General features: G+C 46.2%; 1 protein-coding gene across 1 annotated transcript; it reads right to left on the bottom strand.

Annotated features, from left to right (window-relative positions):
* Nucleotides 1-959: 959 nt before the first annotated feature.
* On the bottom strand, nt 960-19861 carry STOML3 (stomatin like 3). The gene is made up of 7 exons (XM_040991060.1): nt 19810-19861; nt 11674-11777; nt 11521-11593; nt 6244-6326; nt 4542-4745; nt 2708-2842; nt 960-1184 (listed from the first exon to the last, which is right to left on the bottom strand). The coding sequence occupies exons 1-7, from the start codon at nt 19859-19861 to the stop codon at nt 960-962; spliced, it is 876 nt and encodes a 291-aa protein (XP_040846994.1).
* Between the last annotated feature and the right edge of the window lie 8027 nt (nt 19862-27888).

Raw genomic sequence — 27888 nt, 5'->3', positions numbered from 1 at the left:
TATGTACCTATTAGGTTTCCAATGAGTGCTAGGGCTATAGAATCAGTAGAATATACTACAAGCTCCATAAGCTGTGGATTGTCAAAAAGACATAGAGTTTCAAGGGGGCGTGGGAGGGGGATCGGGAAATCGAGTGGAGGATGGAGTGTGAATGCTTGCGCGTGTTGACAGAGTGCGTGCCCAGGGGACAGGGAGGTGATACACGCAGAGACGGGGACTCCAACAAAGCAAAAGTACCAAATGCATTCACATTCTGCGACTGCTTTATTGCTTCCAGGGTTGGGGATGCTAAGTCAGGGCGCATGGCTGTGGAGGACTAGAGGGAAAGCTCACAAGCCACTCAACACAGCTCTTAAGATGAACAACAGAATTAAGACAGCAGTTGCATAGGATGCTACTCCCTGTGGTTGCGACAATGAGACCTTTAACAAACCTCCCAGACAAAACATCGGGGCACAGCACCCTGCTGCGACTTCTCTCCTGTCACTTACCCCCAAAGAACTGAAAACTGGCCGACACTCCCAGCGGGTCGTCTGACAAGGCCACCGGGATCATCATCAGAGAGTCCCTCCCCCTGTGGGTGTGCAGGCAGAAACCTCCCTGCCTCTTTGGATGCTAATGCTCAACACGGTGGGTTTGAGAACTGTGAAGCCGATGATGTGATCTGTAGGGCTAGAGAGATACAGACGGCCAGTGCCACAAGGTGGCTGAGAGTAAGGCAGGAACTAGATGACTAAGATCATGGCCAAGTGATTGTATTAGCTGCAATATCCGTTGCCCTCTGTCTTACATGTTTGACCTCTGTTCGGAGCCTCTACTGCTTCCTGCTGCTAATGAGTTCTAAGCTTTGCAGCTCCCGCGGCTTGAGTAGTGCTGGAATTCTCTTGCTTTAATGCCAGCTCCCACAGGGGGAGCAAAGACACCTCTTCCAGCAAGGGACTAGCTCCCTCCTCAGGGCCTCAGGCTTTGCCAGGAACCTTCTTGTTTTTCTCGTAGCTGATGCCCCCGATGCCCTCCAGTATATTCATGGGCAGAGGGAACACGATGGTGGAATTCTTCTCGGTGGCCACAGTGGTTAAGGTTTGTAGGTAGCGCAGCTGGAGGGCTATAGGCGACTCGGCCAGCACCATGGAGGCCGACTTCAGAGATTTGGAAGCATTCATCTCTCCTTCAGCTGCAAGGACCTACAAAGACACAAACATCACAGGCTGGGATGGGGGCTTGCTTTTGCTGGACCCGTGCCCCGACGTGGCAACAATTGTATCATCTACTTCTTTGGCAAGAATCAGCTTTTTACATGGTGAGGGAAACTCGAGATTACAGGAAGCAGGGAGAGAGATTTTACAAAGGATAAGTGTCTAGGTTTCATTTCCAATCACAAAGACTCCTTGGCCAGCCACCCTAGGAACATGCTTGAACCTCATTGGAGCAGCCCGACCTGCTGCATTAAGTTTTCAGAGATGCCTGAAATTGAAGGCCTCCAACTGGCTTGTTTGTGGCTTTTGCTTATCATAGGGGAGATTTCCCTTTGCTCTGGTGCCAGTGCAGCCCCATGCTGACAATGCCAGGATTGTTTCCGGGCTTCTCAGCTCTCTCTGGCAGGTAGCTCTGAGTGCCAGCCTGGTCACCCCCACCGAGCTCCACTCTCTTTCTCGTTCTCAGATAGCAAATGAACAACCCAGCTGGCACCCAGTTGCCCCATGGGTAATGCTTCCCTCCTCTGTATGAAAGTGATCCCCACCCATCGCTGCCAAGGGCCTGCTTGAGAGCTGCTGCAACTTTAGAAGACACACCAGCCAAGGGTGGCAGACAAAAGACTTCATCAACTCTCAGGTGAGATTCCAAAAAAGGCTACCGCAAGGGTCCTAATTGCTACATTTTTGATACTTCAGGAAATCAATCCTAGGGGACTTGGCAGCTACAGATGCAAGCATCAGGCACACGCTGGACCAGGGGGCACGTGCGGTTTGTAATCCTAACCTGAATTCTATTGCAATCTAGTAACATTTCACGGACTAGAACAACCATGCTCAAACACAGGCCCTGATGGCTACATACCCAACACTGGCTTTACACAAAGCTAGGATCTTGAAACAATCTGACACTCCGCTTCCTCAGCTCTGGAGTGAAGCCTGCGAGTTGGTGGGGGAGGCGGGGAGAGGCTGGTGTACTCTTGGCTTAGTTGTTCAGCATGCTGCTGAACATGCTCTTACCCGGCACCCTCCAAGTACATGAAGCTGCTAGTCACCTTTTGTTGGAAGGGACTTCTGTAAAAGCTAAATCTTTTTATGATTTCCAAAAAGCACTACTAAGGATTCCAAGGAGCTGGCAGTTTGAGCTATCTGCTCCGCAGGCTCTCATCCCACATCGAGTGCCTGGGTTCGAGTCCTGGCTGCTTCATGCTGTTGTGCATCTGCAAGCTAGCAAGGGGTGCCTTAAGTGGCTGGGTCCCTGTCAGCCCCTTGGGAGATCCCATTGTGGTATGCTGGGACCCTCACTTCATTCTGGTCCAGTCCTGGATGTTATGCACACGTGGGGAGCAAACCAGTGAACGGGAAACTTCTCTCTCTCTCAACTTGCTTTTCAGTTAAAGATGACTAACTACCCTTTACTAAATAGTTGCCAGAGTCTTGTTTTTGAGCTCCGTCCCTGTGTAGCCCGCACCATCAGCTCAGCTGTCCTCGCCGTGTGAGCCGGGTATGCTTACCCTGGCCCGGGCCTCCCGGGTGGCCTCTGCCTCCGCCGCCATGGACCTCTGCAACTGCACAGGAATCCGGACATCTTTGATCTCCACTCGGGCCACGCGGATCCCCCAGAGCTCAGTGGCATCATCCAGCAAGGTCTGGAAGGACAGGGACGGTGACGTGCGATTCTGACACCTTTATTCCATACTGCAGGATAAACCCTCGGCTCCTGCTGCTTTCAGAGTGATGGCATTCACACTGATGCGCTCTCTCAGACCTGGATTCTGCCTGTCACGTGCCACGATCAGTCACTGGGCCACGGTATACCCTCTCTGGTTCTCAGTTTCCCCATCGATGAAAGGTTTCTTTTCAGGACGGCACTGAGGCTTAGAGATAAGACCTCCAACTCTCAGGGCCTAACAATGATTCAATAGATAAGAATGTGGAGATGGTATTTGTCCCATAGCCAGTTTTAAACAAATAGCAAGGCGTGTTTTTTTTTTTTTTTTTGGTTTTTTTTTTTTTGTTTTTTTTTTGGTAGCAGACTCAGGCTGAGGTCAAAATGTAAAACCTTAAAATCCATCCACAGTAGACAACTTGGGAAGAATGTTAAAAAAAAAAAAAAAAGATGAGATCAGAGGGGCTAGCGTCTGGTGTAGCAGGCTAATCCTCTGCCTCTAGTGCTGGCATGCCATGGGGATACCTGTTTATGTCCCAACTGCTCCACTTCCCATCAGCTCCCTGCCTGTGGCCTTGGAAAGCAGTGGAGGATGGCCCCAACCCTTGAGACTCTGTACCCGCTTTGGGAGGCCCGGCTCCTGGCTTCAGACTGGCTTGGCTCCAGCCATTGCAGCCATGTGGGGAGAGTCGGCAGATGGAAGATCTCCCTCTCTCTGTCTATCCTCTCTGCAAAATCTGCCTTTGAAATAAAAATAAACACATCTTTTAGAAAAAGAAAGAAATGGTGCCATCAGAAGGGAAATGGCCCTCGAGGGAGGCATGAAGACCCCCACGGCCGGGTGATCCAGGGACCCCTCATCCTTCTGTGGTCCCTGTAGGACCAGGGAGCAGGACAAACCTCATAAGAACCCCGCAGCCGGACCACATCTGGGAAACGCTGGAGTTGACAAAGGCATCAGGCTCTTAAAAACCACAGGAGGAATTATCAGACAGAGTAGAAATTATCTCATTAAAGTCTCTGGACCTTTGTATAACTTTCAAGATGGGAGAAGATGCTGAGAAGAACAAAGTGGAATTTCCTCGCCCAGCTTACAGAAAGGAACATCAGTATCAAGGCATCACTGACTGAAACAGACATAGAAATGTGATTGTCTATGAACCGGGACGTGAAGCAATAAGGCTAATACCTGATACATCATCCTCGGTGTTCACACTGCTACGACTATTGACAGTATGGTAAGTCTGTGCTCAGCAGACGTATCATCTTCTGACTTTCAAACTGAAACGTAGGAATCAACATGTTCCCTGAGATGTGGGAACCCCTCTGCAGTGGCATAAAATAAACCTTGTTTCTAAGCTCTTCAGAAGGGGCTGCAACAGTCACTCAGTTTGGAATTCCAAAGAAGATGATAAAGGCTTCAATTCCACCTGACTCTTTTCCCGCCCAGATATTCAAATACGTACCTTGTAATGGTAGATAAATAAGTCAAAAGGCAAAGGTTCATCTGTGGAAAAGTGGTGTGTGTGTGTGGGAGAGAGAGAGAGAGAGGGAGGGAGGGAGAGAGAGAGATTGAGAGAGAGAGAGAACATATATGGGGGTGTTTGGGACCACTCGTTGGTAACCACTGATCCTGGGACTGAGCGAAAGCGCCAGCTCTTGGTTCTTGCTGTCCTTACCTGGATGCTGTGGGCGATCTCTTCCCGCCCTGATAGAATCTGGGACAAGGTCTGCGTGCCTAGGACGTTGCGCAGGGTGGTCTGGGCGAGCAGAAACGTGGCTTGGTGGACATCGTGGACATTAGCCACGGCCGACACGGCACTGTAGATCCTGTAATAGACGACCCCGTCCACCTGCGTCGTCACCGAGTCTCGGGTGAGGATCTGTGGAGCGAGGGCAGGGCCAAGTCTGAGCGAGCGATGGAGCGACCGCCAGCCGGCGAGCCCTCCTCCACGGGACTGCATGCGGACAACAACCTTCCCGGCTGAGGCGCAGCATCTTCCCAGCGCACATCAAAACGCCCGCACAGGCGTAATCTCTATCTACCCTGTTACTTCACCTTACAGGAGTCTTCGAACAAGCAGAAGCCCCTGGCTGGCCATAGTGAGAATAGGTACTTCAAGGCTCAGAAGGACAGTAGAACTTCACCTTGTTCTACTTCTAAACAGAGGTAGAACACTTGTTTCCCTGCTAAACTGTTAATGGCTTTTTTTTTTTTAATCAGACTTGACGGTGCAGTACTGCCTATGAAGGCTAGATGGCACCAGAGACCATTTTATAATCAAGTAGCAAGCACCTGATTTCACTTTACAATCTTTAATGACCAAGTACTTTGAAGGAAAAGTCAGGTGACTGACTGCACCTGCCATGGACTCAAACCTAGAACCATCCATAACGGAGCCAGAAAAGCCCTACTTTGGGTAATCACACATACCAAGCACTCCTCTCCCTGGGCCTGGCTGAATCTAAAGTGGGTGCTCTACAGTTTCTAATCAGGATACAGAGATGGCACTGCTGGTCGCTGATTGGATGTCCTGACCAGAAAGAAGGAAATTAACATCCACTCATCAGTGTTGACTTTCTGCCATCTCTCCTTTCCCTCCCACCTTCTAGGTCCCATTCAGATTTTCTTTTCCTCAGGATCACCTGGCTAACACAGGGTGACAGGATTAGAATTACTAGCTCAGTTCCTCTCGCCTACCACTCACTGGTTTGGTCATTCATTTGTAGTTCTACAGATGGAAATCTCTACCTGTGTGGGTCTGGTGCGGCCTCTGTCCCCATATCTGTCCTGCCTGGCCACATCCAAACACACATGCAGTCTAAGCAGGGGGAGTCTTGACTTTAGTGCCAGTGTGAGAAGGTGTGTTGAGGGCACCATTGGGGGCAGACGCTGTCTCCGGCCAGCTGCGCCTCAGCTGCTCTGTCAAAGACCCGGTCTCTCCTCCTCCGCCCCTGCTCACAGCTGCACTGTTCTCTCAGACTTTCATTTCAGTCTCTGGCTGTTCTGTCCTTGCACTTGACCTCCTTCTTATTTTGCAAAAACAAACTCCTGGTGTTTCAGAAACCTCCTGCGTCAATTCAAGGGCTTTTGTTTTGTTTTTTGTTTTGGGGGGAGGAGGGTGGTGAGGTAAGGAGAGCAGACTTCAGTTCATCCTCTGCCTTATATTTTATAAACCTTCTGTAAGATTTCAATTGTCAGTGTAAGAGGGAAGATAGATTTTATTTCTGATAAAAACACGAGGATGCTCAAACATATTCAAAAAAAAAAAGGAAAAACCTACAGATAAGATTTCAAAACGTGTTACATCAAAATAAACTTTCATTTCCATTTTGTTTTGTTTTGTTTTCTAGCTTTTTGGAGACTGTACCCAGCATTACCTCTTGTGGAGGAATGTTGCAAGTGACCGTTCGCAGATCAACCTTGACAAACACGTCTATGCAGGGCAGGACCAGGATCAAACCTACGAGGAAGAAAGGGCTTTTGAATTCCTCCTCTCCTGCACAGAGTGAGGGCCGGTGTCTCCCTGGGTGTTTGGTCCACACGCCCGTGGGCTGCCTGCACACCTCCTTCCCAGCACCAGCATTACCTGCACAAATGGCTTTGAGGGAAATGACTTCCTCCTCTTGGGCAGCAACTAGAGAAAACTAGTTAGCTGACAACTAAGGCGTTTTATCAAGAAGCTAAAGACTCTTGCTATGTTAAACTTTTTTATAAACAAATGCTTCCATCCACGTGTTAACTGACATCATTAGAGACCATGTTTGTCCATTCATTTCTCTCTCTGAAAAAATGCTTTTCAAAGATTCGGGTAATAGACTGTTTGGCCTTGAATTCCCGTGCCCGGCAGCATTCTGAGTCACCTTCCGTAATACTAAAGGAATAGCAGCTGGAATATTCCCAGGGTCCTAGACTCCCTGAAGCCAGGGTATTCCAGGACTAACAGTTTCTCAATAGCCACATTCTAGTTTCAGAACAAGCAGCATTCCTGAGTTAGGAAGCCTTGGAGTTGGGCCAGCTGGAGAAGGATGGGCACAGGAAACCTCATCCTTGGGTCCTTAACATTATCCCAGAGAATGTTCCTTCTTTATTGTAAAATGTAGACAGACGCCAGGGGCTGGTGCTGTGGCATATAAATTAATCCTGTGCCTGAGGGGCCAGCACTGCATTGGAGCACCAGTTCGAGTTCCGGGTGCTCCACTTCCGATCCAGCTTCCTGCTCGTGGCCTGGGAGAGCACAGAGGATGTGCTTGAACTCCAGTACCCACAGGGGAGACCTGCAAGAAGCTCCAGGCTCCTGGCTCTAGATCAGCCCTGTTCAGACCATGGCAGCACGTAAAAGAGTTCTGTGTTTTTCTTTCTCTCTCTGTCAATCTGCCTTTCAAATAATAGTAAATAAATCTTTAAAAAAAAGAAAGTTGCATGCTGGCAAGTTGGGAACACTAATCCATTTCCATTTCCAGGATTATTGCTCAGATTTTCTTCCTTTTTTTTTTTTTTAATAAACTTTTTGTTTACATTTTCAGTATGAATTACAGCTGAGCACACGTTCATGCCAGCCTGGGAGTAAGGCGCGGGACAGGCTCACCGGGCATGAACACTGTGAACGCCAGACACTCATTTAGGATGCAGGGTGGCCCAGCCAACAACTGATTCAGGGCCTCTGGGATGTTGCCAGGGAGATCATGACCCCCCGAGACCGCAGGGTCGGGGTGAGGCAGGGCCCCTTCCGTGGGCCCCAACACTCAGACCTCGCCAATCACCCTCAAGGTGACTCTATTTCTAACGAGATAGATTTTGGTTTGTGTGTCATGGAACAGGCTGATCATTCGGGCAGAAGCAGCTGCTTTCTTTGGGTCTCTAAACTTCTCTGAGACTTGTGGTCAGAACTACCGCCCACTTCACTTTGTTCCTCAGTTCTCCGTCATGGGTTAAGAGCACAGCCCTTGGAAACAGAAACATCAGTCTCACCTCAGCTTTGCAGGGTCACATAATCAGGAACCCTTGCCTAACTCTCCTGAGTTCTGGTTTCCTAATCAATATAAGATGACAGTGAAAACTAAAACGTGATCCAATGTGACAGTGAAATAGCTTACCTTACAATACACCGGGCTAGGTGTATGTTTGGTGCTCTTGTGATTAACACTTTTGCTGTTGAACAGCAGTTTACAGCTTAAAGAGTGCAGAGGTTCTCCATTAGCACTTTGGCTTGCTTCCCTCAGTCGCTGCGATCTCTCGAGCTAACATGTCCACTCTAGAGACACGGATGACGAGAGCAGTTGTCATCCTGGGACGTTTCCTAGTGAGGTCTCCTGGGAAAGCCCGTGGAAGAGAGATGCCTTTTTCTCTAGAGTGTTCCCAGTTACGACTCCTCTGCCTCGCTCAGATCCACTTTTATTTCAGCTTACGGGCTTAGGCCCATCAGATGGAGCATGTTCTGTGATCACTCAGCAGGTGACCCCAACACGTCTGGTTTGAGAAATTCAAGGACATCCACAAGAAGGAATTCGTGTCCTCTTTCTCTTAGGTCCTTCACAAAACCCAGAGGGAAGGCGACTCTACTTGCAATGTTTAAGCTTCCTCCACCGACTGCTTGTGGAATGTCACAGGTTTTCAGGAACGGGCACCCAAGTGCCTACCACGCACTCAGAGCCAAACGCAAGGCACTCAGAGTATTGCCACAGATAACACATACCGGGAGAAAGAGCAATTTTACTCCAACTATAAAAACGAGCCAAAAATGTGTTGCCAGACAGCCATAGCGGATAACCATTGTTTCGTGGCTGCCTTCTAAGATTATGGGCATTAAAAATCCCTAATAATTTAGTTTCAATTTATTTGAAAAGCAGAAAGAGGAAGAGACAGTGACAGTGAGAGATCATCCAGCTGCTGGTTTTCTCCCCATATGTCTACAACAGCCAGACCTGAGCCAGGCTGAACCCAGGAGCTAGGACCTCGTTCTGAGCCTCCCACATGAGTGGCAGGGACCAAGCCACTTGAGCCATTACCTGCTGCCTCCCGGGCTGCAGGTCACTAAGCTGCCACCTAGAATGTTGGCATCCCCTATGGGCATCCCCTATGGGCAATTGTTCATGGCTTGGCTACTCTGCTTTATACCCAGTTCCCTGCTAATGGCCTGGGGAAAGCAGCAGAGGATGGCTCAAGGACTTGGGCCATGGTACCCACAGGGGAGACCCAAATGGGGCTCCTGGCTCCCAGCTTCGCCTGGCCCAGTCATGACTATTACAGCCATCTGGGGAGTGAGCCAGCAGGTGGAAGATCTCTATCTCTCTCTGTCTTCCCTTCCCTCTCCTCTGTAACTCTTTCAAATAAATAAGTAAGTACATAATTTTTATTTAAAAAAAAGTGAAAGCTTGAAGTTGTGAGTAAAGCTGAGATTGAAATCCAGGCCCTTCAATATAATATGTAATTGTCCCAAGCAGCATACTTTGCTTTAGAAAGATTTATTTATTTGGCCTGAAACAATAGCCTAGTGGTTGAGTCCTCACCTTGAATCCACTGGGATCCCATATGGGCAGAGGTTCCTGTTCCTGCCACTCTACTTCCCATCCAGCTCCCTCTTTGTGCCCTGGGTAAGCAGCAGAGGACAGCCCCAAACCTTGGAATCATGAACTTGCACAGGAAACCTAAAGAAGGCTCCTGGCTCCTGGCTTCAGATTGGCTCAGCCCCAGCCGTTGCAGCCACTTGGGGAATGAACCAGAGGTAGAGGATCATTCTCTCTGTATCTCCTTCTTTCTGTATAAATGCTTTTTTTTAATAATAAAAAAAGTAAAATAAATGTTGAATGGTTTATTTATTTATAAAAGCCAGAGTCTCAGAGAAGGAAAGACAGAGTGGAAGATTTTCCAACTACTGCTTCATTCCTAAAATTGCCTCAGGAGTCAGCTGAGCCGAGGCCAGGAGCCAGCAGCTCCTTCTGTGTCTTCCGCAAGGGTGCAGGGGACCAAGAACTTGAGCCTCCCTCCTCTGCTGTGCCAGGCCCTTAGGAGGGAACTGGATCAGAAGTGGAGCAGCTGGGATCCAAACCAGCATCCATATGGAATGTTACTACACCATGGTTAGCACCAGCCGCCTAAGCGGCAAGGTCCTTGCTGTGCCGAATGCGCACTCCTAAGATGATGTTTCATATCCTTTGCTTTCGAGAAGAGTATTAGCTTTTGTGGCACTTTTTCTAACTCAAAACAAATCTTGCAGTTTCATATGGCTTGGCTAAATATACACTATGAAGACTTAGGAGTGTTAAATCAGTATCTCACCATTTCGATATCAACATCCCCAATGTTGGCCAAGGAAAAAAAGCTTCATCCTTTTATGACATGACTAGTTCAGAATGTTTTTTTTTTTCCTTTGCAAGGTTGAAGACAGAAGGAAACATGCAACATTAGGTGTTGCAATGCCTAAAATTTCAATTTCGCCTCCACCTATTCCAAGAAGACAACTGGATAGAAAGACGATGGGGAACCTGCTGGTGTGAAATGAAAACCAGCTATAACCCTGTGAGAGAGCGGCAGGAACTCAGAGCAAAGGTCCTGAAGCAGTTGAAAAAGAAATGCATGGATGCAGCAACTCCCTAGTCCTCAAGCTTTGACAGCAGATCAAAGGGGTGCTTCTTCCAGTGTTTAGTAGCCAGCCAGAAGAAAACATTGTCTACTTTGCCTACTGATTGGACCCCCCTTGCATGCAAGCACGTAACAGCATCCTGTGGCTGGCCCCCCTTCCTTATGTCTACGTGACTGTCAGTCTGTAACAGTCTGTTACTAAACCTTGACTATTGACCACCGTGTGTGATTATCAGCTCCACGCATCAACTCCCTCGCTGCAAGACAGCAATCTATAAAACTAATCTTGGATAAATCAGCAAACCTAAGCTAGCTTCAGGTTCCTTATTTTCAGGACCAGTGTCTCTCTGCACAGGGAGTTGGGAGCTGTCTCCTCGCAGGTTTGTGGTTTGGAGGGTTACCAGTCAGATGGAGCCAGACTTGATGACGTCACGACACCGAGAAGCCATCGAGAAGCTGAAGTACTCTCCAGTTGTCTGAGCTGAGCTACAAGCGTTTGCCCTTCACTGTACTCCATAACCTCCTGCAAGTGTCAGCAGCTGAGTTGATACTGGGCTGCAAGTCTGGAAACAAAACCCGCACCCCAGGACCACTCGGCATTGCTGTGGTGCTGCCCATTAAAGATGGTTGTTTCCTGCCCCATCTCTCAACTGACTTAATTGCCATAGGAAGAAATTGTCTTTTGCTGGTGTCTTAGCCCTTTTCAAAAACAATGTCAGCAACCCGAATACTGCACCTGCGGTTTTCGGTGGTTTACCCTGGCCATTTCCCATTTCCCTTCATACTTGTGAAGTTCTCTTAGCGACCCTGTAGAAGCGACATCCGAACAATCTAACCAGAGTCACTCTTCCTCGGATCTCTCCGAGAGACAGAGCGAGAAAGTGGGTTCAGATTTTCAAAGTCTCAAACCAGAGGCCACACCCACGAAGTGTGCAACAGGTCCAGAGCTCCAGCCTCCGGTTTTTCTTTGCTTCTCCAGAGGTACACACCACCGAGAAAGATAAGGGGGACGCGGGAAAGGAGTAATAGGAGGAGAGGGGCCCAAGGTCATGGCCAGGGCAGTCATGGTGTCATACCTGGCCCTTTGGCTTTGTCAGCTTGGATGCGTCCCAGGCGGAACACCACAGCGCGTTCGTATTCCTTGACAATCTAAGAGATGAAGGGAGAGCATTGGATATGGTACTTGATCAGCTCGTTGGGAGAGCGCTGTTGACCTTACAGGGCATTACCTTCAAGCACATCCAGATGGAGATGGGGAAGGTGATGAGCATCAACAGGAAAGAAAGCGTCCAGAGAATCCAGCCACACACCCCGAGCCGTTTACTGCTGATGCCTAGAGAAAGAGAGGGCAGCAAGCCTGCAGTCAGTGCGATTCCTAGAAAAACCGCTAAGGGGTGTGTGCCTGAGCAACCATGTGGATAGCTCCAAGCCCGCTGGGACTGAGACGGAAGCTTTCACCCAGTCTGACCCTGACTGCTGTTACACACACACACACACGCACACTCAGGCAGGCTTTCAGGAATTTAAATTAACCCGTCCCTTCCAAGAAAATCTCACTGCAATCAATAGCAATAATAATTACTGCATTTACATAGAGCTATATGGTTTAATATTCTCAAAACACATCAGTGTTTCTCAAATGTGATCCATGCACCAGCAGCACCAGAATCCTCAGCTTCCAGTCCTTGGAAATTCTTCAAGTAAAACGCTAAGCCACCTCCGCGCAGGCAGGTCGATGGGTAGGCAGGCAGGTGCAATTCTCCCCAGAGGGAAGCGATGTGGCAGATTGCAACTGCCTTAAATGATATACTTTGTGTCATATCAATTACTTAATTTTTTGAGTCTCAAGTTTTTTTTTTCACAAAACATACAAATCTGATGAACCATTTTGTTTTGGAATTCTTCATAAGTGTTTTACCTCTTTGGTAATTCTTTCTCTTGGCTCTTAGTTGGCAACAACCATTTCCCTCAATCCCACATTCTTTACATGAACACTAGAACTGTTTCTATTGACCATGCCTCCAACTAGGAAAAGCTACCTACACCCATCGTCTCAGCATCTCAGCTAATGCCCTGATCTCCCCTGCCCCAAGGCTCAGGTTAGAGACAAGGGTCATCACAGCTTCCTCCCCATCCAACTACAAAACTCACAAAGTCTAGCAGAAGCTGTCTCAATTCCCATCCCATTGTACTGCCATTCCTTTGGGATCCAAGTCATATTTGTGGTTGTTACAAAAGTTGTAGTTTTTTACTCTGACAAAGTGGGTTTTTTGTTTACCAATATGACATTAATTCCTGATAGTAAATGTGCTAAGTCAAAGGGATTCGTATTTACTGTTTTGATGACAAATGCCCTTCCAAAAGTGTGTACCAACCTCCCAGGAATGGTTTAAACATATGCCTGGCTTTACATGTCCTGTCCTTATTTCAGTAATTTCAATGACTACATTCTACTAGGTGGAACTACCAAACTTTTAGAAAGCTTTCATGTACAGATATTCTTCTCTTAGTTTAAACACACGTGGAGAGAGATGGTGGGAACTAAGGCGTGGCAGTGTACCAAGGTTGAATTCCAAAGGCCATCTTCCACATTGAGACACATCAGACAATTCTGGTAGAAGATCAAAAGAGATTGCACATTCCTATAGGAATTTTTTTATTTCAATTATATTATATACCTATAATATGTTTACGTATCATATGTTATGTATTACTAACACATCCACACATACATATTCTCATTTAAAGAGCCCAACTCCAGCCATCCCGCCCTCTTCTTTATTTTGCTCTCACTTAGAATAGTTTCCATGGTTATTATCTGGTGTGCATAGATTCATTCCTGTGCATTTACACACAGGAAGATACCTGGCTCTGATGTGTAATGCTTGTTCTTTGATAAATAGCATCACACAGTGCCTGAATTTCACATAACTTGGAGGCATTCCTATGTCCTGAAATACTTATCTACCTTAATCTTCTGCATTGTTGCACGTCCCTTTATTTCAAACTTGAGCCTCGGGATATTGCGTCTGAAACCAAACCACTACAATGTAAATCAGGAGAGAGCCTCTTTTCTGTCCCCCAAAATGTTCCTGCCTTTTCGCTGTGAAAAGGAATTCACACACGTAAGGAAGTGATAGGCCTGGTCACACCAGGATCCATTCAGCAGACAAGGAGTCGTTTCCTTCTGCAATATGTGAGAACTGTATGTATTTTTATTGGGAAGGGAGATTTCCAGAGGTAAAGAGACAGAGAGAAAGTTCTTCCATCTGTTGGGTGACTCCCCAAGTGGCTGCAAAGACCAGAGCTGAGCTGATCTGAAGCCAGGAATAAGGAGAATCTTCTGGGTCTCCCACGCAGTTGCAGGGTCCCAGGGCATAGGGCCATCCTCTACCGCTAGCTCAAGCCAGGAATTTGAACATGAGCTGATCACTCACTTCACAGAACCAACTTCAACCTGTAAGAACCTTCACCTCTAACTCCTCAGGAAGCCCAGGAATGAAGCAAGAGCTTCCCATCCCCTTGCTCTGCACTTTGCAATGAACACCTGCTTTCTTCCACTGCTCTAACAGCAAGGACTGGCCTTCTGCACACTGGGCAAACAGACCCAGTGTATGGATCCTACAGCAATGCCTGCAGCTGGTTGGAGTATTGTTCAGCAGTGGCTCACTCTCCTACTGACTGACATTAAGTTTTGCTTTGAAAAATAACACTGCAATAGCAGTGCCTCATGGGACCAATACACTTTTTCACTGATTCTTCATTATATGAATTGTACTTTTTCATTTATCTGAAAGGTGGACCAACAAACAGAGAAGGCAGAAAGAGAGAGATTAATCTTCCATCTGTTGGTTCACTCCCCGAATGGCCACAGGTCACATCAACGACCTGGTTAAAACCAGAAGCCAGGGACCCCCAATGAAGTCTCTCACATGAGAGGCGTGGTTCATGTACTTGGGCCACATCCCACTGCCTTCCCAGACACATGGGCGGGAAGCTGATCAAAAGCTTGCCCAGGCAGGACTCCAACTGGCACTCTGATATCAGATGTCATAGCTGCAGATAGAAGCTTCACGTGCTGTGCTGACACCTTCCATTAATCTTGATGAAAGTGCTAGGGGCAGCAAAGTCTGTCCCCTTGGGTATCACTGTAATGGCTGGTGCCGATAAATCTGAAGGTGCTCTGGAGCTCTGTTGCAGCAATGCAGCACACACAGACAGCTGGAAGAGATACATCCATACTCAGTGTCCAAATCAAACCCTAAAGATCCCCAAAGTAGACTCCTAACACCAGGAGCATGAACAAGTGCTCGTCTCACAGAGAAAATCGCCTTGACCTGCAGGCACCCTCTCAAGCCCCAACAAGCCCTTGCATCATTACACATGTGCTTCAGGAAAGGCTCGATTAGGTGTTAAACAGGCTGAGATGGAAAAAGAAAATGAGACATGATTAAGTTTCCAAGCAATACACCTGAGTATTAGAGCCACCCAAGCCACTGCTTCTGTGAGAATTGGTGGAGCCAAGGGGTGTCATTAGCTGGTTAATGTGGGTGTCTGTGAGCACTGCTCCCTGCTTCCCTGCAGTTGCCCCAGCTCCGCCTGGGCAGCAGGCACAACTTGGGAGGCAGCAAGCAGTGGCGGTGGCCACAGGGCAAGGGCTGCTTTGGTAGCTTCCTGAGGTGTAAATTCTTCAAGTAGCCTTTCTTCTCCCTTAAAAGCTCTTGCTCTGTCCCCATCACAGCCAGCTTAAAGTAGGATGCCATGCCAAGAATTAGACTTGAATGTCAGATTACAAAGTAACTTTAAAAATACCCCTTCCTGCCCTGAATTTAGCCACACAAGGCTCCAGACAGAGCCTTCCCTTGAAGTTGAAAGGATGATGAAAGAAAAAAAGGTGGCACCACCTCTTTGCTAGCCACTAGGTTCCAGCAGGTATACTGTCTGTGAACAACTGTGACCTAACCATAAAACCACTGTCACATGCTTATGTCCTGGTGCACAAATGGATTTCCACCCTCTAAAAATTGCCCTTGATTTCTTTCATTTATTTAACAAATATTTTATCAGAAATGATGTGGCACTTGTCATCAAAGGTTCAAGTGTAGGAGAGGAAAGACACCGTGGAGGCAGAAGGAGTAATGGAGTCAGCACTCCAGATGCATTTTTCCAGGATGTCTACAGCTGGTGAACTGATTGGCAGCTATGTCCAGTGTACGGCTGTGATAAAGAACACCACACTGATAACACCATCCTTTCCATCTGCAAAGCCAGAACCATGACTGGAAACCCAGAGGTGCTGACACGAGGGAGAACTATAGGTGTACTGGAAGAGCTTTGCAGGTAAGCAAAGCCAACCATTCACTTCGCAGAGGCGCAACTTGTGAGTTCCTCCTGTCATCATCCCCTTGCTCTCCCTTTCAGGAAGGATGCAAATTCCAGAAGCTGACGTTCACATTGACCTTTACTGATTTATACAGTCATGTAAAGCTTATTTCCAACTGTACAGGCGCGCCCTAGGGCTTTGTTCCTGGTGTGTGGATTCCCTTCGTACCTCTGGAGAGTTCAACACCCTCTAGGATGGCAAATGCTCCAGGCAATACTGGTGAAGTGTGGGAGAACAGGGAGTGGGGAAGAATCACTGGCATTAGAAGCGGAAATGAAGCACAGCAAATAAAGCAGGCTAGATGAGTTGGCTGCCAATAGTGTTGTTGACTTGGTCATCAGTATTTACATATTAGATCAATCCACAAATAATATTTGACCACAGTTTTGTGTTACCACAATCAGTTCTGTCCTTTCTTTCTTAGCAGATACAACTGTTTAGGTATTCGGAGCTTATTTTCAGATGTCAAGGAGGATTGAGACCCGTCACAGCCAGGGAAGTGGAAGTTACAGCTACAGTGAGACACTAATACATTGCTACCCAGTGTATCAAACATTACAGAAAATGCTGCCACATTCGAGCCAGGTTGTGACACATCTGTAGCTCTCAGGAATGCTGCTGGGAGAGCCAACTGAATTTGAGAGTTCACCAGAACTCCTTGGATGCATCTACACATACTCTAGGACTCCACATTCAACTTCAAAGTAGAATACATGAGATAAATGAGTGTTAAGAACACTGGAAAAACATCTTCAAGAATAGTCAGTACATATAAAACTGTATCACATAATACAATGTTAATAACAATATAAAAAAAAGAATAGTCAGTACAACTCTACTCATGAAAGGCAAAAGAAGGAGAGTCATCTGGAGTTAACAGCAGAATGGATAAATAGGTCTGTGGATAGATTTTTAAAACATATATTTATTTATTTTCATTTTATTTAAAAAGGAGACAGAGAGGGGAAGAGAGAGAGAGAGAGTGCGCGCTATATCTGCTAGTTGACTCCCCCACATGCCTACAACGGTCAGGATCCTAGAACACCATCCAAATCTCCCAGACGGATGGCGAGGACCCTCATCTGTGTGGCCTCTCGGAGCGCATTAACAGGAGCTGGATTGTGGCTGGACGCCTAATAGTTCTCTAACCAGGAACCTCCGTACGCTATGCCAGCATCCCAGCTAAAGCAGCACTTGCTGGGGCTGGCATTGTGGCGCGTCCAGCATCACACACCAGAGTGCTGTGCTAGAAACCCAGATGGAGTTTCAGGCTCCTGGCTTTGGCCTAGCAGAGCCTTGGCAACTGTGACTTCCTGGGGAGTGAGCCAGTGGGACACACGATCTCTCTCTCTTCCTCTCTCTCTCCCTCTTTGCCTCCCTCCTTCCTTCCCTCTGTGTGTGTGTGTGTGTGTGTGTGTGCGCGTCCCCAGCTCTTTGTAACACTATATTTCAAATAAATACCTTAAAAAAAAATAAAGATTTCTCTCTCCCCAAATCCCCCACACTTTTAATCTGTGTCTGAAATAACACCCTGGCAATGAGAAGCGCTGATGCTCTCCCCTTAAGATTGACGCCCAAACATTCTCATGATGGCGCTAGAGACAATAGTGACTAATGAGAATGATCCTGAAAGAACAGCAGCGAAGGGTTAGCTAAGCCAACCATGATAAAACCATACAATATCACAGAACACAAGGCTTTCAGAAGTTCACAAAATCAGGAAAAAATTATAGAACAGTGTTACGAGAAAAAGGAATATGACAAAATGTATAGATGACAGGAAATTTTGGGAAGAAAATTAACCAAAACATTAACAGCAGTTATTCCTGAGTGGTGGGAGTGCTAAGTGATTTGTTATAATTATGAGTATGTTTAATTCTGATTTGCTTATAATCTTAAAAACTAAAGTTGGAAAAATCAAGTCAAAGTGTTTAAAAGTTATTTGTGCTTCCAGAGCAGAAAAAAAAAAAAAAAAACCAAAACCCAACAACCCAGATGTTTCTCGGGGGGCAGAAATAATAGAAGGGTTGTGGGATAGAGACACGCAGCTTACCAAGGCTTGGGGATGAGGCTCTACAATTCTCTGTTTGTGTATATACTTCCACTATGTGGAAACATGGTCAGAAAAACACAGGGCTTTGAAGACCAAACGTAAAATCTACAATAATCCCATAGGGGCTCAGCATTACCTATTCATCACCTGTCATTCATCTTTCTACCTGTCTTTTCCCCCTGAAATATACATAGTTTTTGCCTAGGAACGCTTTCCTAGAAATCGTGAAACTGTTCAAAAGCAAACCTGTGCTTCTCAAAATGTTTCCTGGGTCTGGTAGCTTCACCAGAACCTGGGTGCTTGGTTGGCTGCAAGATCTCATGCCCAACTGATACTGAAATGGCCAGAATTTCTGGGTTTTAGAACCAAGAATCTGTATTTCTAGGAAGCTTCGCAGGAAGAGTCTTTCACTGGTTGATGGTTAGAATATCAAGCACATAAGTAATCTAGATCCCAATGAACTTCAACTTCTTATGAAAAAGAATGGGTCTTGGGAGCAGGTCAGAAGTCACTAAGCAGTGATGTGCTGGTACAAGTTTAAGAACAGCGAGCCTTCTCTGACAATAGCATTTCCTGGTGAAAATCCCCCACTGTCAGCTGAATCTGGTCCATCTGAGGGACTAAAGAACTTGGAGTTAGGCAGAGACACACAGGGGTTTACAAAGTTGACACATGCCAGTTACACAGGACCAATTGCATGAGGCATGTGTTAGGGGTAATGACAAGAACTGGGTCTTCCATTCAGTTCCCTTGCCATTCATGATAGAAATACATGCACTGCTTAAATGACCAGTAATGTAGTCTGGCTAATGTATCTAAGTTGCAGAAGGACAAGGGCAAGCTTTTCCTACAGATCTCAAGGAATGGTCAGTTTTGCACTTCTTGGAATCTGCCGAACACACAGGGAAGCACAAGTTCAAAATATTAACCCTCGCTATTTGTTCTGCAATAGTTTTCCATCATATTAAACAAGCAAACAAACAAAAGCAAGAAAAATCGTGAATACTTATAAATGTCTCTTTGAGTACAATTTCAATCCTGACTTCCACCTAACTGATGCCTGCTAAGAGGGAAGTTAACAGGTGTCCACCAAGCTAAACGACAAAGGGTCAGCTCGGAAGAGAACCCCACCCCAGCCCACCTGCTTGCACTTCCAAGGGGCACTTACTTCCTGAAGCCTGGCAGTGTCTCTGTGCCTACTTCAAGAAAAAAGCTGCTTCTTCAATTCAGGCAAAAGTCTTCAAAAGTATACTGTTGATTACAAAAATTAATAGTAAACATGCCCTCCATTTCTAGCTTTTCTGGGATGTCTTCGGCTACATAACAAATGCAGCAGGATCGGTTCTCTCTCTCTCTCTCTCTCTTTCACACACACACACACACACACACACACACACACACACACACACCATTATCACTTTGGGGACCTTCATGAAGATTTTTTTTTTAATTCTTCAAGACTTTGCTTTCTCCTTTGTATAAGAATTACTATAAGATTTTAAAAGACAATGCAAGCTTTTTAATGCATAAAGGTCCTAATGTTAATCCACGTTCTTAGGATGTATGTTTTTCTCTCAGCTTCATTGTTCAACTATGATACAGCTAAAGGCAAGATTTCTTTTGAATGATATCATCATCAGATGACACATGAGGAGAAACAAAAGCCACTCTCTTCGCATAACTGCCGATTCAATTTAAAAGATACAAAAGTCATCACAAAGCACAAATCCTATCAGAAACCAAAGAAAAAGAGAAAATGCTATGCAAGGAACAATAAAACCAGCCTAAGTGATGAACCCAAGCTGAGTCTGAAGCTAAACGAAACTGAAGCCAGTCTCAGCAAAGTGAGCTCCTGCTTTCTCTCTGTGTATAATGTCACAACTCCTGTCACGTGTTGAAGGCAAGCTGAGCCACGAGAAAGAAACTTACCCACTAAATTCTCTTTATCCTGCTTCTCAGGCGAAGACACGCCAGAATCCATCTCATTCTTCAGATTTTACACTGGGCAGATATGGATGAGTGAGAAGCCAGGTCTGGGGCCCAGGCGACAACCTAGGTATGCCTGGACTGGAGGTGAGGAGTCAGACTCCCGGAGAGGAGTAGCACAAACTCCTTCTCTGTCATCAGCACCCCAAGGAGAAGTTGCCCTGGTGAAGGGAGCCTGACAACATAAACAAAAGCCATTTCTTTCAGGAACTCAGCCTGCTTATATTTGTAGAGAGAATTAAGAAGAATCCGAGCTTCTGGGGGTGTTATTTCCAGTAGAATGTCACAGTGTGCATGTCTGTATCATTTCATTTAGAAAACGCTTCTTCCCACCTGCTGTCATTTGTTCTCCGCAGTGAATTGCCCAACATAAAGGGCGTCTTCTGTGGGTAGCAAGTGAGGAAAGTTAATGCAATTCCTTCTGCAAACTGCAGTGACTGAGGTTTTGAAACATGAATCTGATTATGTGGCCATCTTGCTTAAAACAGTCCAAGATTCCACCAACTGTTGGCATGTGGAAGACTAAATACCCAAGTGTCTTTGCATGATGTTGCTGGACTCTGTACCTGCCATTCCAGCCTCATTCACCTGACAGCCTTCTTATGCATATTTTCAGTTCCTGCAAAGCTGTGTCTTCTTGCCCCCAGGGCCTTTGCACAAGTTAGCATAGGCACAGTTATTTGTTTTGTGCCCATTTCTGTTGGGGTCTGTGCAGTAGATGTGGGGGACACGAAGGCGTGAAGAGTATTGTTCCATTGCAGGCAGGGCCACAAGGAACTTCCTGCTGTTTGGCAGGGCCCACCAGGCGATCGTCTCTACAACCACCTGAATGCAGCTCCACCTTCTTTTGCATGGACACCGGACCACCCTGAGGAAGAAGTTTAATCCATCCAGGCATTGTTTGCTACTGTGAGGTTGGCCTCTCACTCAATGCGAGCTTGGAGGTTAATGTCAATAGTGATGTCTTGCAAAAGGGCCTTCTATTATTCCTACTGTCTTGGCCATCCCCATTGACGTTATGCTAATCAAGGGACCTAAATTTAGGCTTTCATTCTTTCCTCATTCTTTAGATTCCCCTTTTCTTTGAGATACAAGACTGAGTTGTTGTAGGATAAGAATTGTAGCAGGAACTTCTATTGTTTTTAGGTAAAACAAATGGCAGAATTATCCTTAGAAACACCCACTTGACCATGACGTAAAAATCTGGGCCAGAGTTTGACTGGTTCTGTATAAATAAAGCGGACAGCTTTCTCGCATTGTCCATTATAAGATCATGAAACCCTAGTGGCCCGTCTTTCTTTCCTCTTTGCGCCTCATCCACGTACCCTTCGCGAGTTCCGAACTCAGCTGGAGCTGGACACAGGCACATTTCCTCCCTCTAGTGAAGGAATTGGCAAGCATGGCGGGCAACTTCAGTCCACCACCTGTTTTATTTTGTTAGATTCAACCAAGCGCTGCTGGTTTACAGCCATGCCTTTTTTAGAATTAGCTAAGCGCATATTTGCACTACAACTGCAAAGGGGAGTACTTGTGACAGACTCCATAACTCGGGAAGCTTATAGCGTTTACTATTTCCCCTTTTGCAGAAAGCCTTGCTGACCCTACCTTACACTGTAGGTTTCCGTCAGGGAAATGACTGAGTGTGGTACTGTTCCATCTGCAGCATTTTTCACAGCACAAGCCAAAGTAGATTTTCAACAGATACCTGTCAGATCAATGACCAAATGATGTGTCAATGACATCAGCTGATGAAGTTCTTTCTCAAATTTCTTGTCCCAAGCAAATCTGAGCCCACTACAATAATGCCAACATTAATTTTTCTGGTGTTCTTCCTTCTTCTATCAAAATCCCAGTAATATTTTTTCTTCGTATGGAAACTAAACAATACAGAATGAACAGTTTTCTCCACGGTTATCTTCAGCCTCCTGATTTTTCTTCTCTCAATCATCTAATTATTTTCTTTTTGGCAACTACATCTTTAAAAATTTACTAGGTTGGGATGAGCATTTGGCCTAGGAGGTTAGGACACCCAAGTCCCACATTGGAGTACCCGTGTCTGATGACCAGGCTCTGGCTTCTGACCCTTACATCCTGCTCACGAGGACCCTGGGACTCAGTGAACAGATTCCTGCCACCCCGTCATGGCCTGTGGATTGAGTTCTGTCCTCGTCATTTAGGACCCTAGCAATGATGGGCATTTGGGAAGGGAAGTAGCAAAGCTACCCATGTCTACCTCTGTTGCTCTCTAACCCTCATATAAACCAGTAGATAACAAAATTTCTGTTATAGATAAAAAGAAATAATATTTCTTAGAAAAAAATAAAAGCTCCCAGCTTTTGGGTTACTTTTATCAAATACTTGATAATCTTAATTGCCTATTTCACAAACTTAAATTGTTATAATGAGCATAGCAGCTATGTACACTTTGTAATTACAGGGATTCAGTGGAAAAGCAGCAGGGGACTAGAAACACAGAGGAAACATGCGCCTGCTTGCATGTACAGCTGGTCTGCTCGGCAGGGCCTTGCTCTGTTTTCCTTAGCCTCTCTTGCTTGTATACGGTTAAAAATGGAAATGGTGCCACGTGCACAGGATGCAAGAAAGTGGACTACCAAACTCCGTTGTTTGTAATTTTCCTAGTGCTAATAATAAAAGCACTCAGGGGCCCAGCAGCGTGGCCTAGCGGCTTAAGTCCTCACCTTGAACACGCCCCGGGATCCCATATGGGCGCCCAGCAGCCCCACTTCCCATCCAGCTCCCTGCTTGTGGCCTGGGAAAGCAGTCGAGGATGGCCCAAAGCTTTGGGGCCCTGCACCCGTGTGGGAGACCCAGAAGAAGTTCCTGGATCCTGGCTTCGGATCGGCATAGCATCGACCGTTGTGCTCACTTAGGGAGTGAATCATCGGACAGAAGATCTTCCTCTCTGTCTCTCCCCTCTGTATATTTGGCTTTCCAATAAATAAATAAATCTTTAAAAAAAAATAATAAAAGCACTCAGAACGACTGGCTTTAATGTTAGCTATTGGGGCCAGGCATGGTAGCCTAGTGGCTAAAGTCATAGCCTTGCATGCACTAGGATCTTATATGGGCGTCAGTTCTAATCCCTATAGCCCTGCTTCCCATCCAGCTCCCTGCTTGTGGCCTGGGAAAGCAGTGGAGGACGGCCGAAGGCCTTGGGATCCTGCACCCTGTGGGAGACCCAGAAGAAGCTCCTAGCTTAGGATTGGCTCAGCTGTAGCCATTGTAGCCAGTTGAGGAGTGAACCAGTGGATGGAAGATCTTTGTGTCTCTCCTTCTCTCTGTAAATCTGCCTTCTCAATACAAATAAATCTTAAAAAAAAAAAAAAAAGATAACTATTAATGTTATGCATGGGAGCTGAGCCGTTGCTTCTCAGGACTGTCTTCCTCTCTGTGGGAATGTTGGGTTCATTTTCACAGAACATCTCCCCCGGTTTCATGTGAATGCAGGATCATTAGAGTGATCCCATGTGTGTATTTTCACCATTTCCCTTTTCTGTCAGCTGTGACCCTCAGTAGGGAACAGAGGCAACAACTTGAGGCCCCCTCCTGGCTCTGCACTGTCAGTACAGACGCCACCGTGCTTCTCCTCCCGGGTTTTCACTTCTCATAGAAGGAGCAACCAGAAAACTTCCTGATTCAATCACTTTTCACAGCAAGCTCATACAGTCTCTGCCTGAACGGGAAGCCCCTTTCCCTGCGATGGGACACCTGCCCATGGCCACGCAGCACTCCGACAGGCCGCAAGTGTTGGCACACATACTAGGACTCCTGGGATGCTTGGTTTCAGTCTGGCTTCGCCATGGCTGATACAGGCATGCAAGCACTCTGGCTCTCTTACCCTGCTTCTGCCTCCCAAATAAACAGAGAAAATAGATTTAACATGTTGGGGGCTGGTGTTGCGCTGTAGTTGGGGAAGACCACTGCCTGCAGTACTGGCAATTCATTTGGGCACCCTCTGGGGTCCCAGCTCCTGCACAGTGTGCCTAGAAAAGGGAGACCTGGGGGAGGCTCCCAGCTCTGTTGCAGCCATGTGAGGAGTGAACCAGCAGAAGTGTGTGTGTGTGTGACCCTCTATGTAACTCTGTCTTTCAAATGAATGAACACATCTTTTTAAAAAAATGTGTTTTGGAGGAGCCATTGTTGTAGCACAGCAGGTTAAGCTACTGATGGACACCACAGCACTGGTGAATCCTGGCTATCCCACCTCTGATCCAGCTGCCTGCTAACACACCAAGAGTGAACAGTGGATGGCCTAAGTCCTGGGGCCCCTACCACCCACAGGAGAGACCTGGGTGGAATTCTTGACTCCTGGTTTCAACCGAGTCCAACCTTAGCCATTGTAGACCTTGGGGAGTGGGTCATAGACAGAGCCTTTTCTGCTTCTCTCTGACACGTCTCCAAATAAATAAATCTTTTTTTTTTTTAATGTGTTTTGAAGGTGTTAGTCAAGCTTATTTCTAAATACATTTGTACCCTGTATTAGCCAAATGTCACTGTGCTGGCAAGGCCAGCCACTAAGCAGCACGGTTCAAAACAACAAGAACAGTAATTGCCCCCTCGGGGTGACTGACAGGATGCTCGAGGGAGCAAGGCTCTGCTCATCCCTTTGGAAGATGACTAAGCACCTGTTTTTCTTCCTCCCGCAAAATGTTCCAAATATCTCAGCCTAGAAAGCAAGAATGGTGTCAAGAACTAATGAGCACCTGTGGCTTCTGCCGAGGGACCTTCCGAAATGAGCCAGGAGCCTGTTTCCGAGTTTCTTTCTGCTTTGTAAAACGTAAATGACTGGGCCGGTGTGATGGCTCAATGGCTAAAGTCTCCTCTGGTAAGGGTCAGGATCCTATCAGGGCACTGGTTCATGTCCCAACTTCTCCATTTCCCATCCAGCTTTCTGCTTGTGACCTGAGAAAGCAGTATAGGTTACCCAAAGTCAGGTGGGAGACCCCAAAGAAGCTAAACTCCTGGCTCCTGCCTTCAGATTGGCTCAGCTCCAGATGTTGTGGTCCCTGGGGGAGTGATCCAGTGGATGGAAGATCCTTCTGTCTCTCCTCTCTGTAAATCAGCCTTTCCAATAAGCAAATCTTCTAAAACTTGTAAATGATTAGGCCCAGATGGTAACTGTTCATCCCCCAGAGGACACAATTACAGACTTTCTCCCCTCCATCAAGATGGGAAAATGGCTGTACAGTGCTCTGATGTTTCTACATGTCTGTGCGTTCATTCTACCCATTCATTCTACCCATTCCTGGGTTAAAGTTCTCAATGACGACAACTGCTGAAAATTCATTTCGGCCCTGCTCTTGACATACAAGTTGCCCATCCTTCGCTACATGGTTTTTTCTTGACTGTTCATCTCAGAGCCACTTTTCTTCTTGCTTCTGAAATTTCACTAATTACTTGGAAGGCAGACTGACAGAGAGCGAAAGCGAGCAAGGCAGGCTGAAGCCAGGAGCTGCTCCACTCAAATCTCCTGCATGGGTGCAGGGACCCCAGAACTCAGCTATCCAGTGTGCTGTCTCCTGGCAGCTTGGTTGGAAAGAAAGGTGGGACTGGTCCCAGGCACTTCAACCTGGAATCTGAGGATCCCAAGTGACCCAGGGGCTCGCCATGCCTTTTCTTCAAGTGGAAATTATTCCAAAAAAAATTTTTTTTTTACCTTTTTACAGCAAACATCCACTTTTTTCATCCTCATTTATTCAATTCTCAAATTCCCATATCCTGAAAAATTATAGTCCTAAAATAACTCCACAGATTAATTCTGATCTAGACCTCCCCAAAATACTAAGTATTTCCAGCTAACAGCTGGTCAAACATCCCGACCCAGATTCTCCTCGATTAAATAGACAATTAGAAAGCTATGTATTGACTTAAAGATCTGGTTGTTGTAAAACTTTCAATGATACATGTGAAATATAATTTAACATTGATTCACTGAGGTAAATAAATGCCAGGAACAGAGGACACGGTCTGGATTCAATCAGCACCATTGGAGACGCTTAGCTCAGGTCTCGTCCATTTATTTCCAGACACAACCATGGTTTGTTGATTATTCCCTCATCTTTATCATGTGCATTTGTAAACAAACGAGCATTTCGCTTTACTTCCTTTCTAACCTGTGTAAACATAGTCCCACATTCTTCCTCTGTGATGGCTTATATCTTCCCATGTTACGTCTCTTGGGCCCATGTGGACTTAGAGTCCCCTGAATTTTAAGGAAGCTAGACAACAATCACATGTTTACAACTCATGTTGCACATCAATGTCTTCTGCTCGCTTTTCTTGGCCTTCTTTCTTACAGAATTACACACATACACACACACACGGTCCCTGACTTACCATGAGTGGCTTTACAACATCCTTGAGTCTGCGGATGTTTCCCTGGACTAGTGAGATGGGCTTTCACATTCCCTTGGGTAGTGGCAGTGAGCCACAGTTGCCAGTAACAGCTTTACTGGGGAGACACCCGAGTCCCTGCATGGAATTGGTAAGCTGCACTACTGGTAGTTTAATGATATTAAATAATTTTTAGCTTAAATTGTTTTCAACTTATGATGGGTTTACTGGAACATAATACTAGCTTAAATTGAGGACAATCTATGTACAAGGATGCACATAAGCCTAAATAAATTTAATATATAATGTATGTTTGAAGTGTATGACATTGTTTCTTAGTTATCACAAATCTTTTTACCTTTTTAGATGATCCCATATGGGATCCTGGCACGTGCATGGTAACCTAGCAGCTAAAGTTCTCGTTTTGCATGTGTCGGGATCCCATATGGGCGCTGGTTCTAATCCCAGCTACCCCACTTTCCATCCAGCTCCCTGCTTGTGGCCAGGGAAAGCAGTTGAGGACAGCCCAAAGTCTTGAGAACCTGCACCTGCATGGGAGACCCAGAAAAGGCTCTGGGCGCCTGGCTTCAGATTGGCTTAGCTCCAGTAGTTGTGGCTGCTTGGAGAGTGAATCAATGGATGGAAGATCTTCCTCTCTATCTGTCCTCCTCTCTGTGTATCTGATTTCGCAATAAAAATAAAATAAATCTTAAAAACAAAAAGTTTGACTTGCATGGGGACAATAGAAGGGAAAAAATAAAAACAAGGTTTGACTTGCAATTTGCAGTACAGTGTTGATACCTACATTTTACAAATACACAGAATAAAGCACCCTGCATATCAAGTAGCGAGGCTTAAAATTTAGGTCCAAGAAAATTATATGAATTAACAACCTTTACAAATCCTACTGAGGCAGCAGGCTTTCATTAAAGGGGCTACAGAGAAGCATCTCTAGCCTTCCCATAATGCCAGTCATCACAGTCTTCCCTTCTGGATTTCCGCTATGATCGTATGGTTTACTACTCTCCTTCCTAACTTCATCTGCATTTCATATCATACTGCATGAGTAGTGCTAGCCTATTCTGCCACGCTTTTATAGAGATTTCAAATCTCATTCAGTTTTTCTGAACTCTATCAAACCGTACGGCAATCCCCTTCTCCCACATCTGGCCTCACCAATGTTTTTATAGCATCTGGTAACACAAAATGTCTAATACTCAGCAAATGCTTGGCTCAAATGTGTCACTCTTGTGATTTAGATCTTAAGATCTTAAATTCATTACCACAGATCAGGTTACTAGGATTTACCTCACAGGGTTATGAAACAGACATAAAATCAGCTTCCTGTTATTAGTGGAAGTATCCCCAAAATGTGCTGTCCTCTTTTCCTGTATGTGCATCTTTGATTGCCCAATACGCACATACAGGATGGAAAGGATGTAGTTCTTTTGCTCAGTGTTCAAACGAGAGCAGAATCTAAGCACAGTGGCACCACACTGCGTAGACTACACGTTCAGGACTGGCACTGGGGCACGGTAAACTAAGGAACTGTGCATTCCACACATGGAGTGCTGGGCCTAAGTCCCTGCTAGCTGGCACTTCTCGATCTAGCTAGCTGCCAGCGAGTCTGGGAGGCAGTCAATGATGGCCCAAGTGCTTGGGTTCCTG

Source organism: Ochotona curzoniae, unplaced genomic scaffold, assembly GCF_017591425.1.
Source record: "Ochotona curzoniae isolate NIBS_2020 unplaced genomic scaffold, NIBS_Ocur_1.0 contig_64, whole genome shotgun sequence".
Lineage (NCBI taxonomy): Eukaryota > Metazoa > Chordata > Mammalia > Lagomorpha > Ochotonidae > Ochotona > Ochotona curzoniae.
Note: the sequence above shows the minus strand (reverse complement) of the source record. Positions and strands in the feature narration are given on the sequence as shown.

What these genes read in the sequence shown, in the direction of transcription:
- STOML3 (XM_040991060.1), bottom strand. Translation starts at nt 19,861, where the DNA reads ATGGATTCTGGCGTGTCTTCGCCTGAGAAGCAGGATAAAGAGAATTTA. An exon ending in TGACAAAGCCAAAGGGCCAG is followed by an intron (nt 6,327 to 11,520) that starts GTATGACACCAT and finishes TCTTCCTCGTAG; the next exon opens with GTTTGATCCTGGTCCTGCCC. An exon ending in GCAACATTCCTCCACAAGAG is followed by an intron (nt 4,746 to 6,243) that starts GTAATGCTGGGT and finishes CTCGCTCCACAG; the next exon opens with ATCCTCACCCGAGACTCGGT.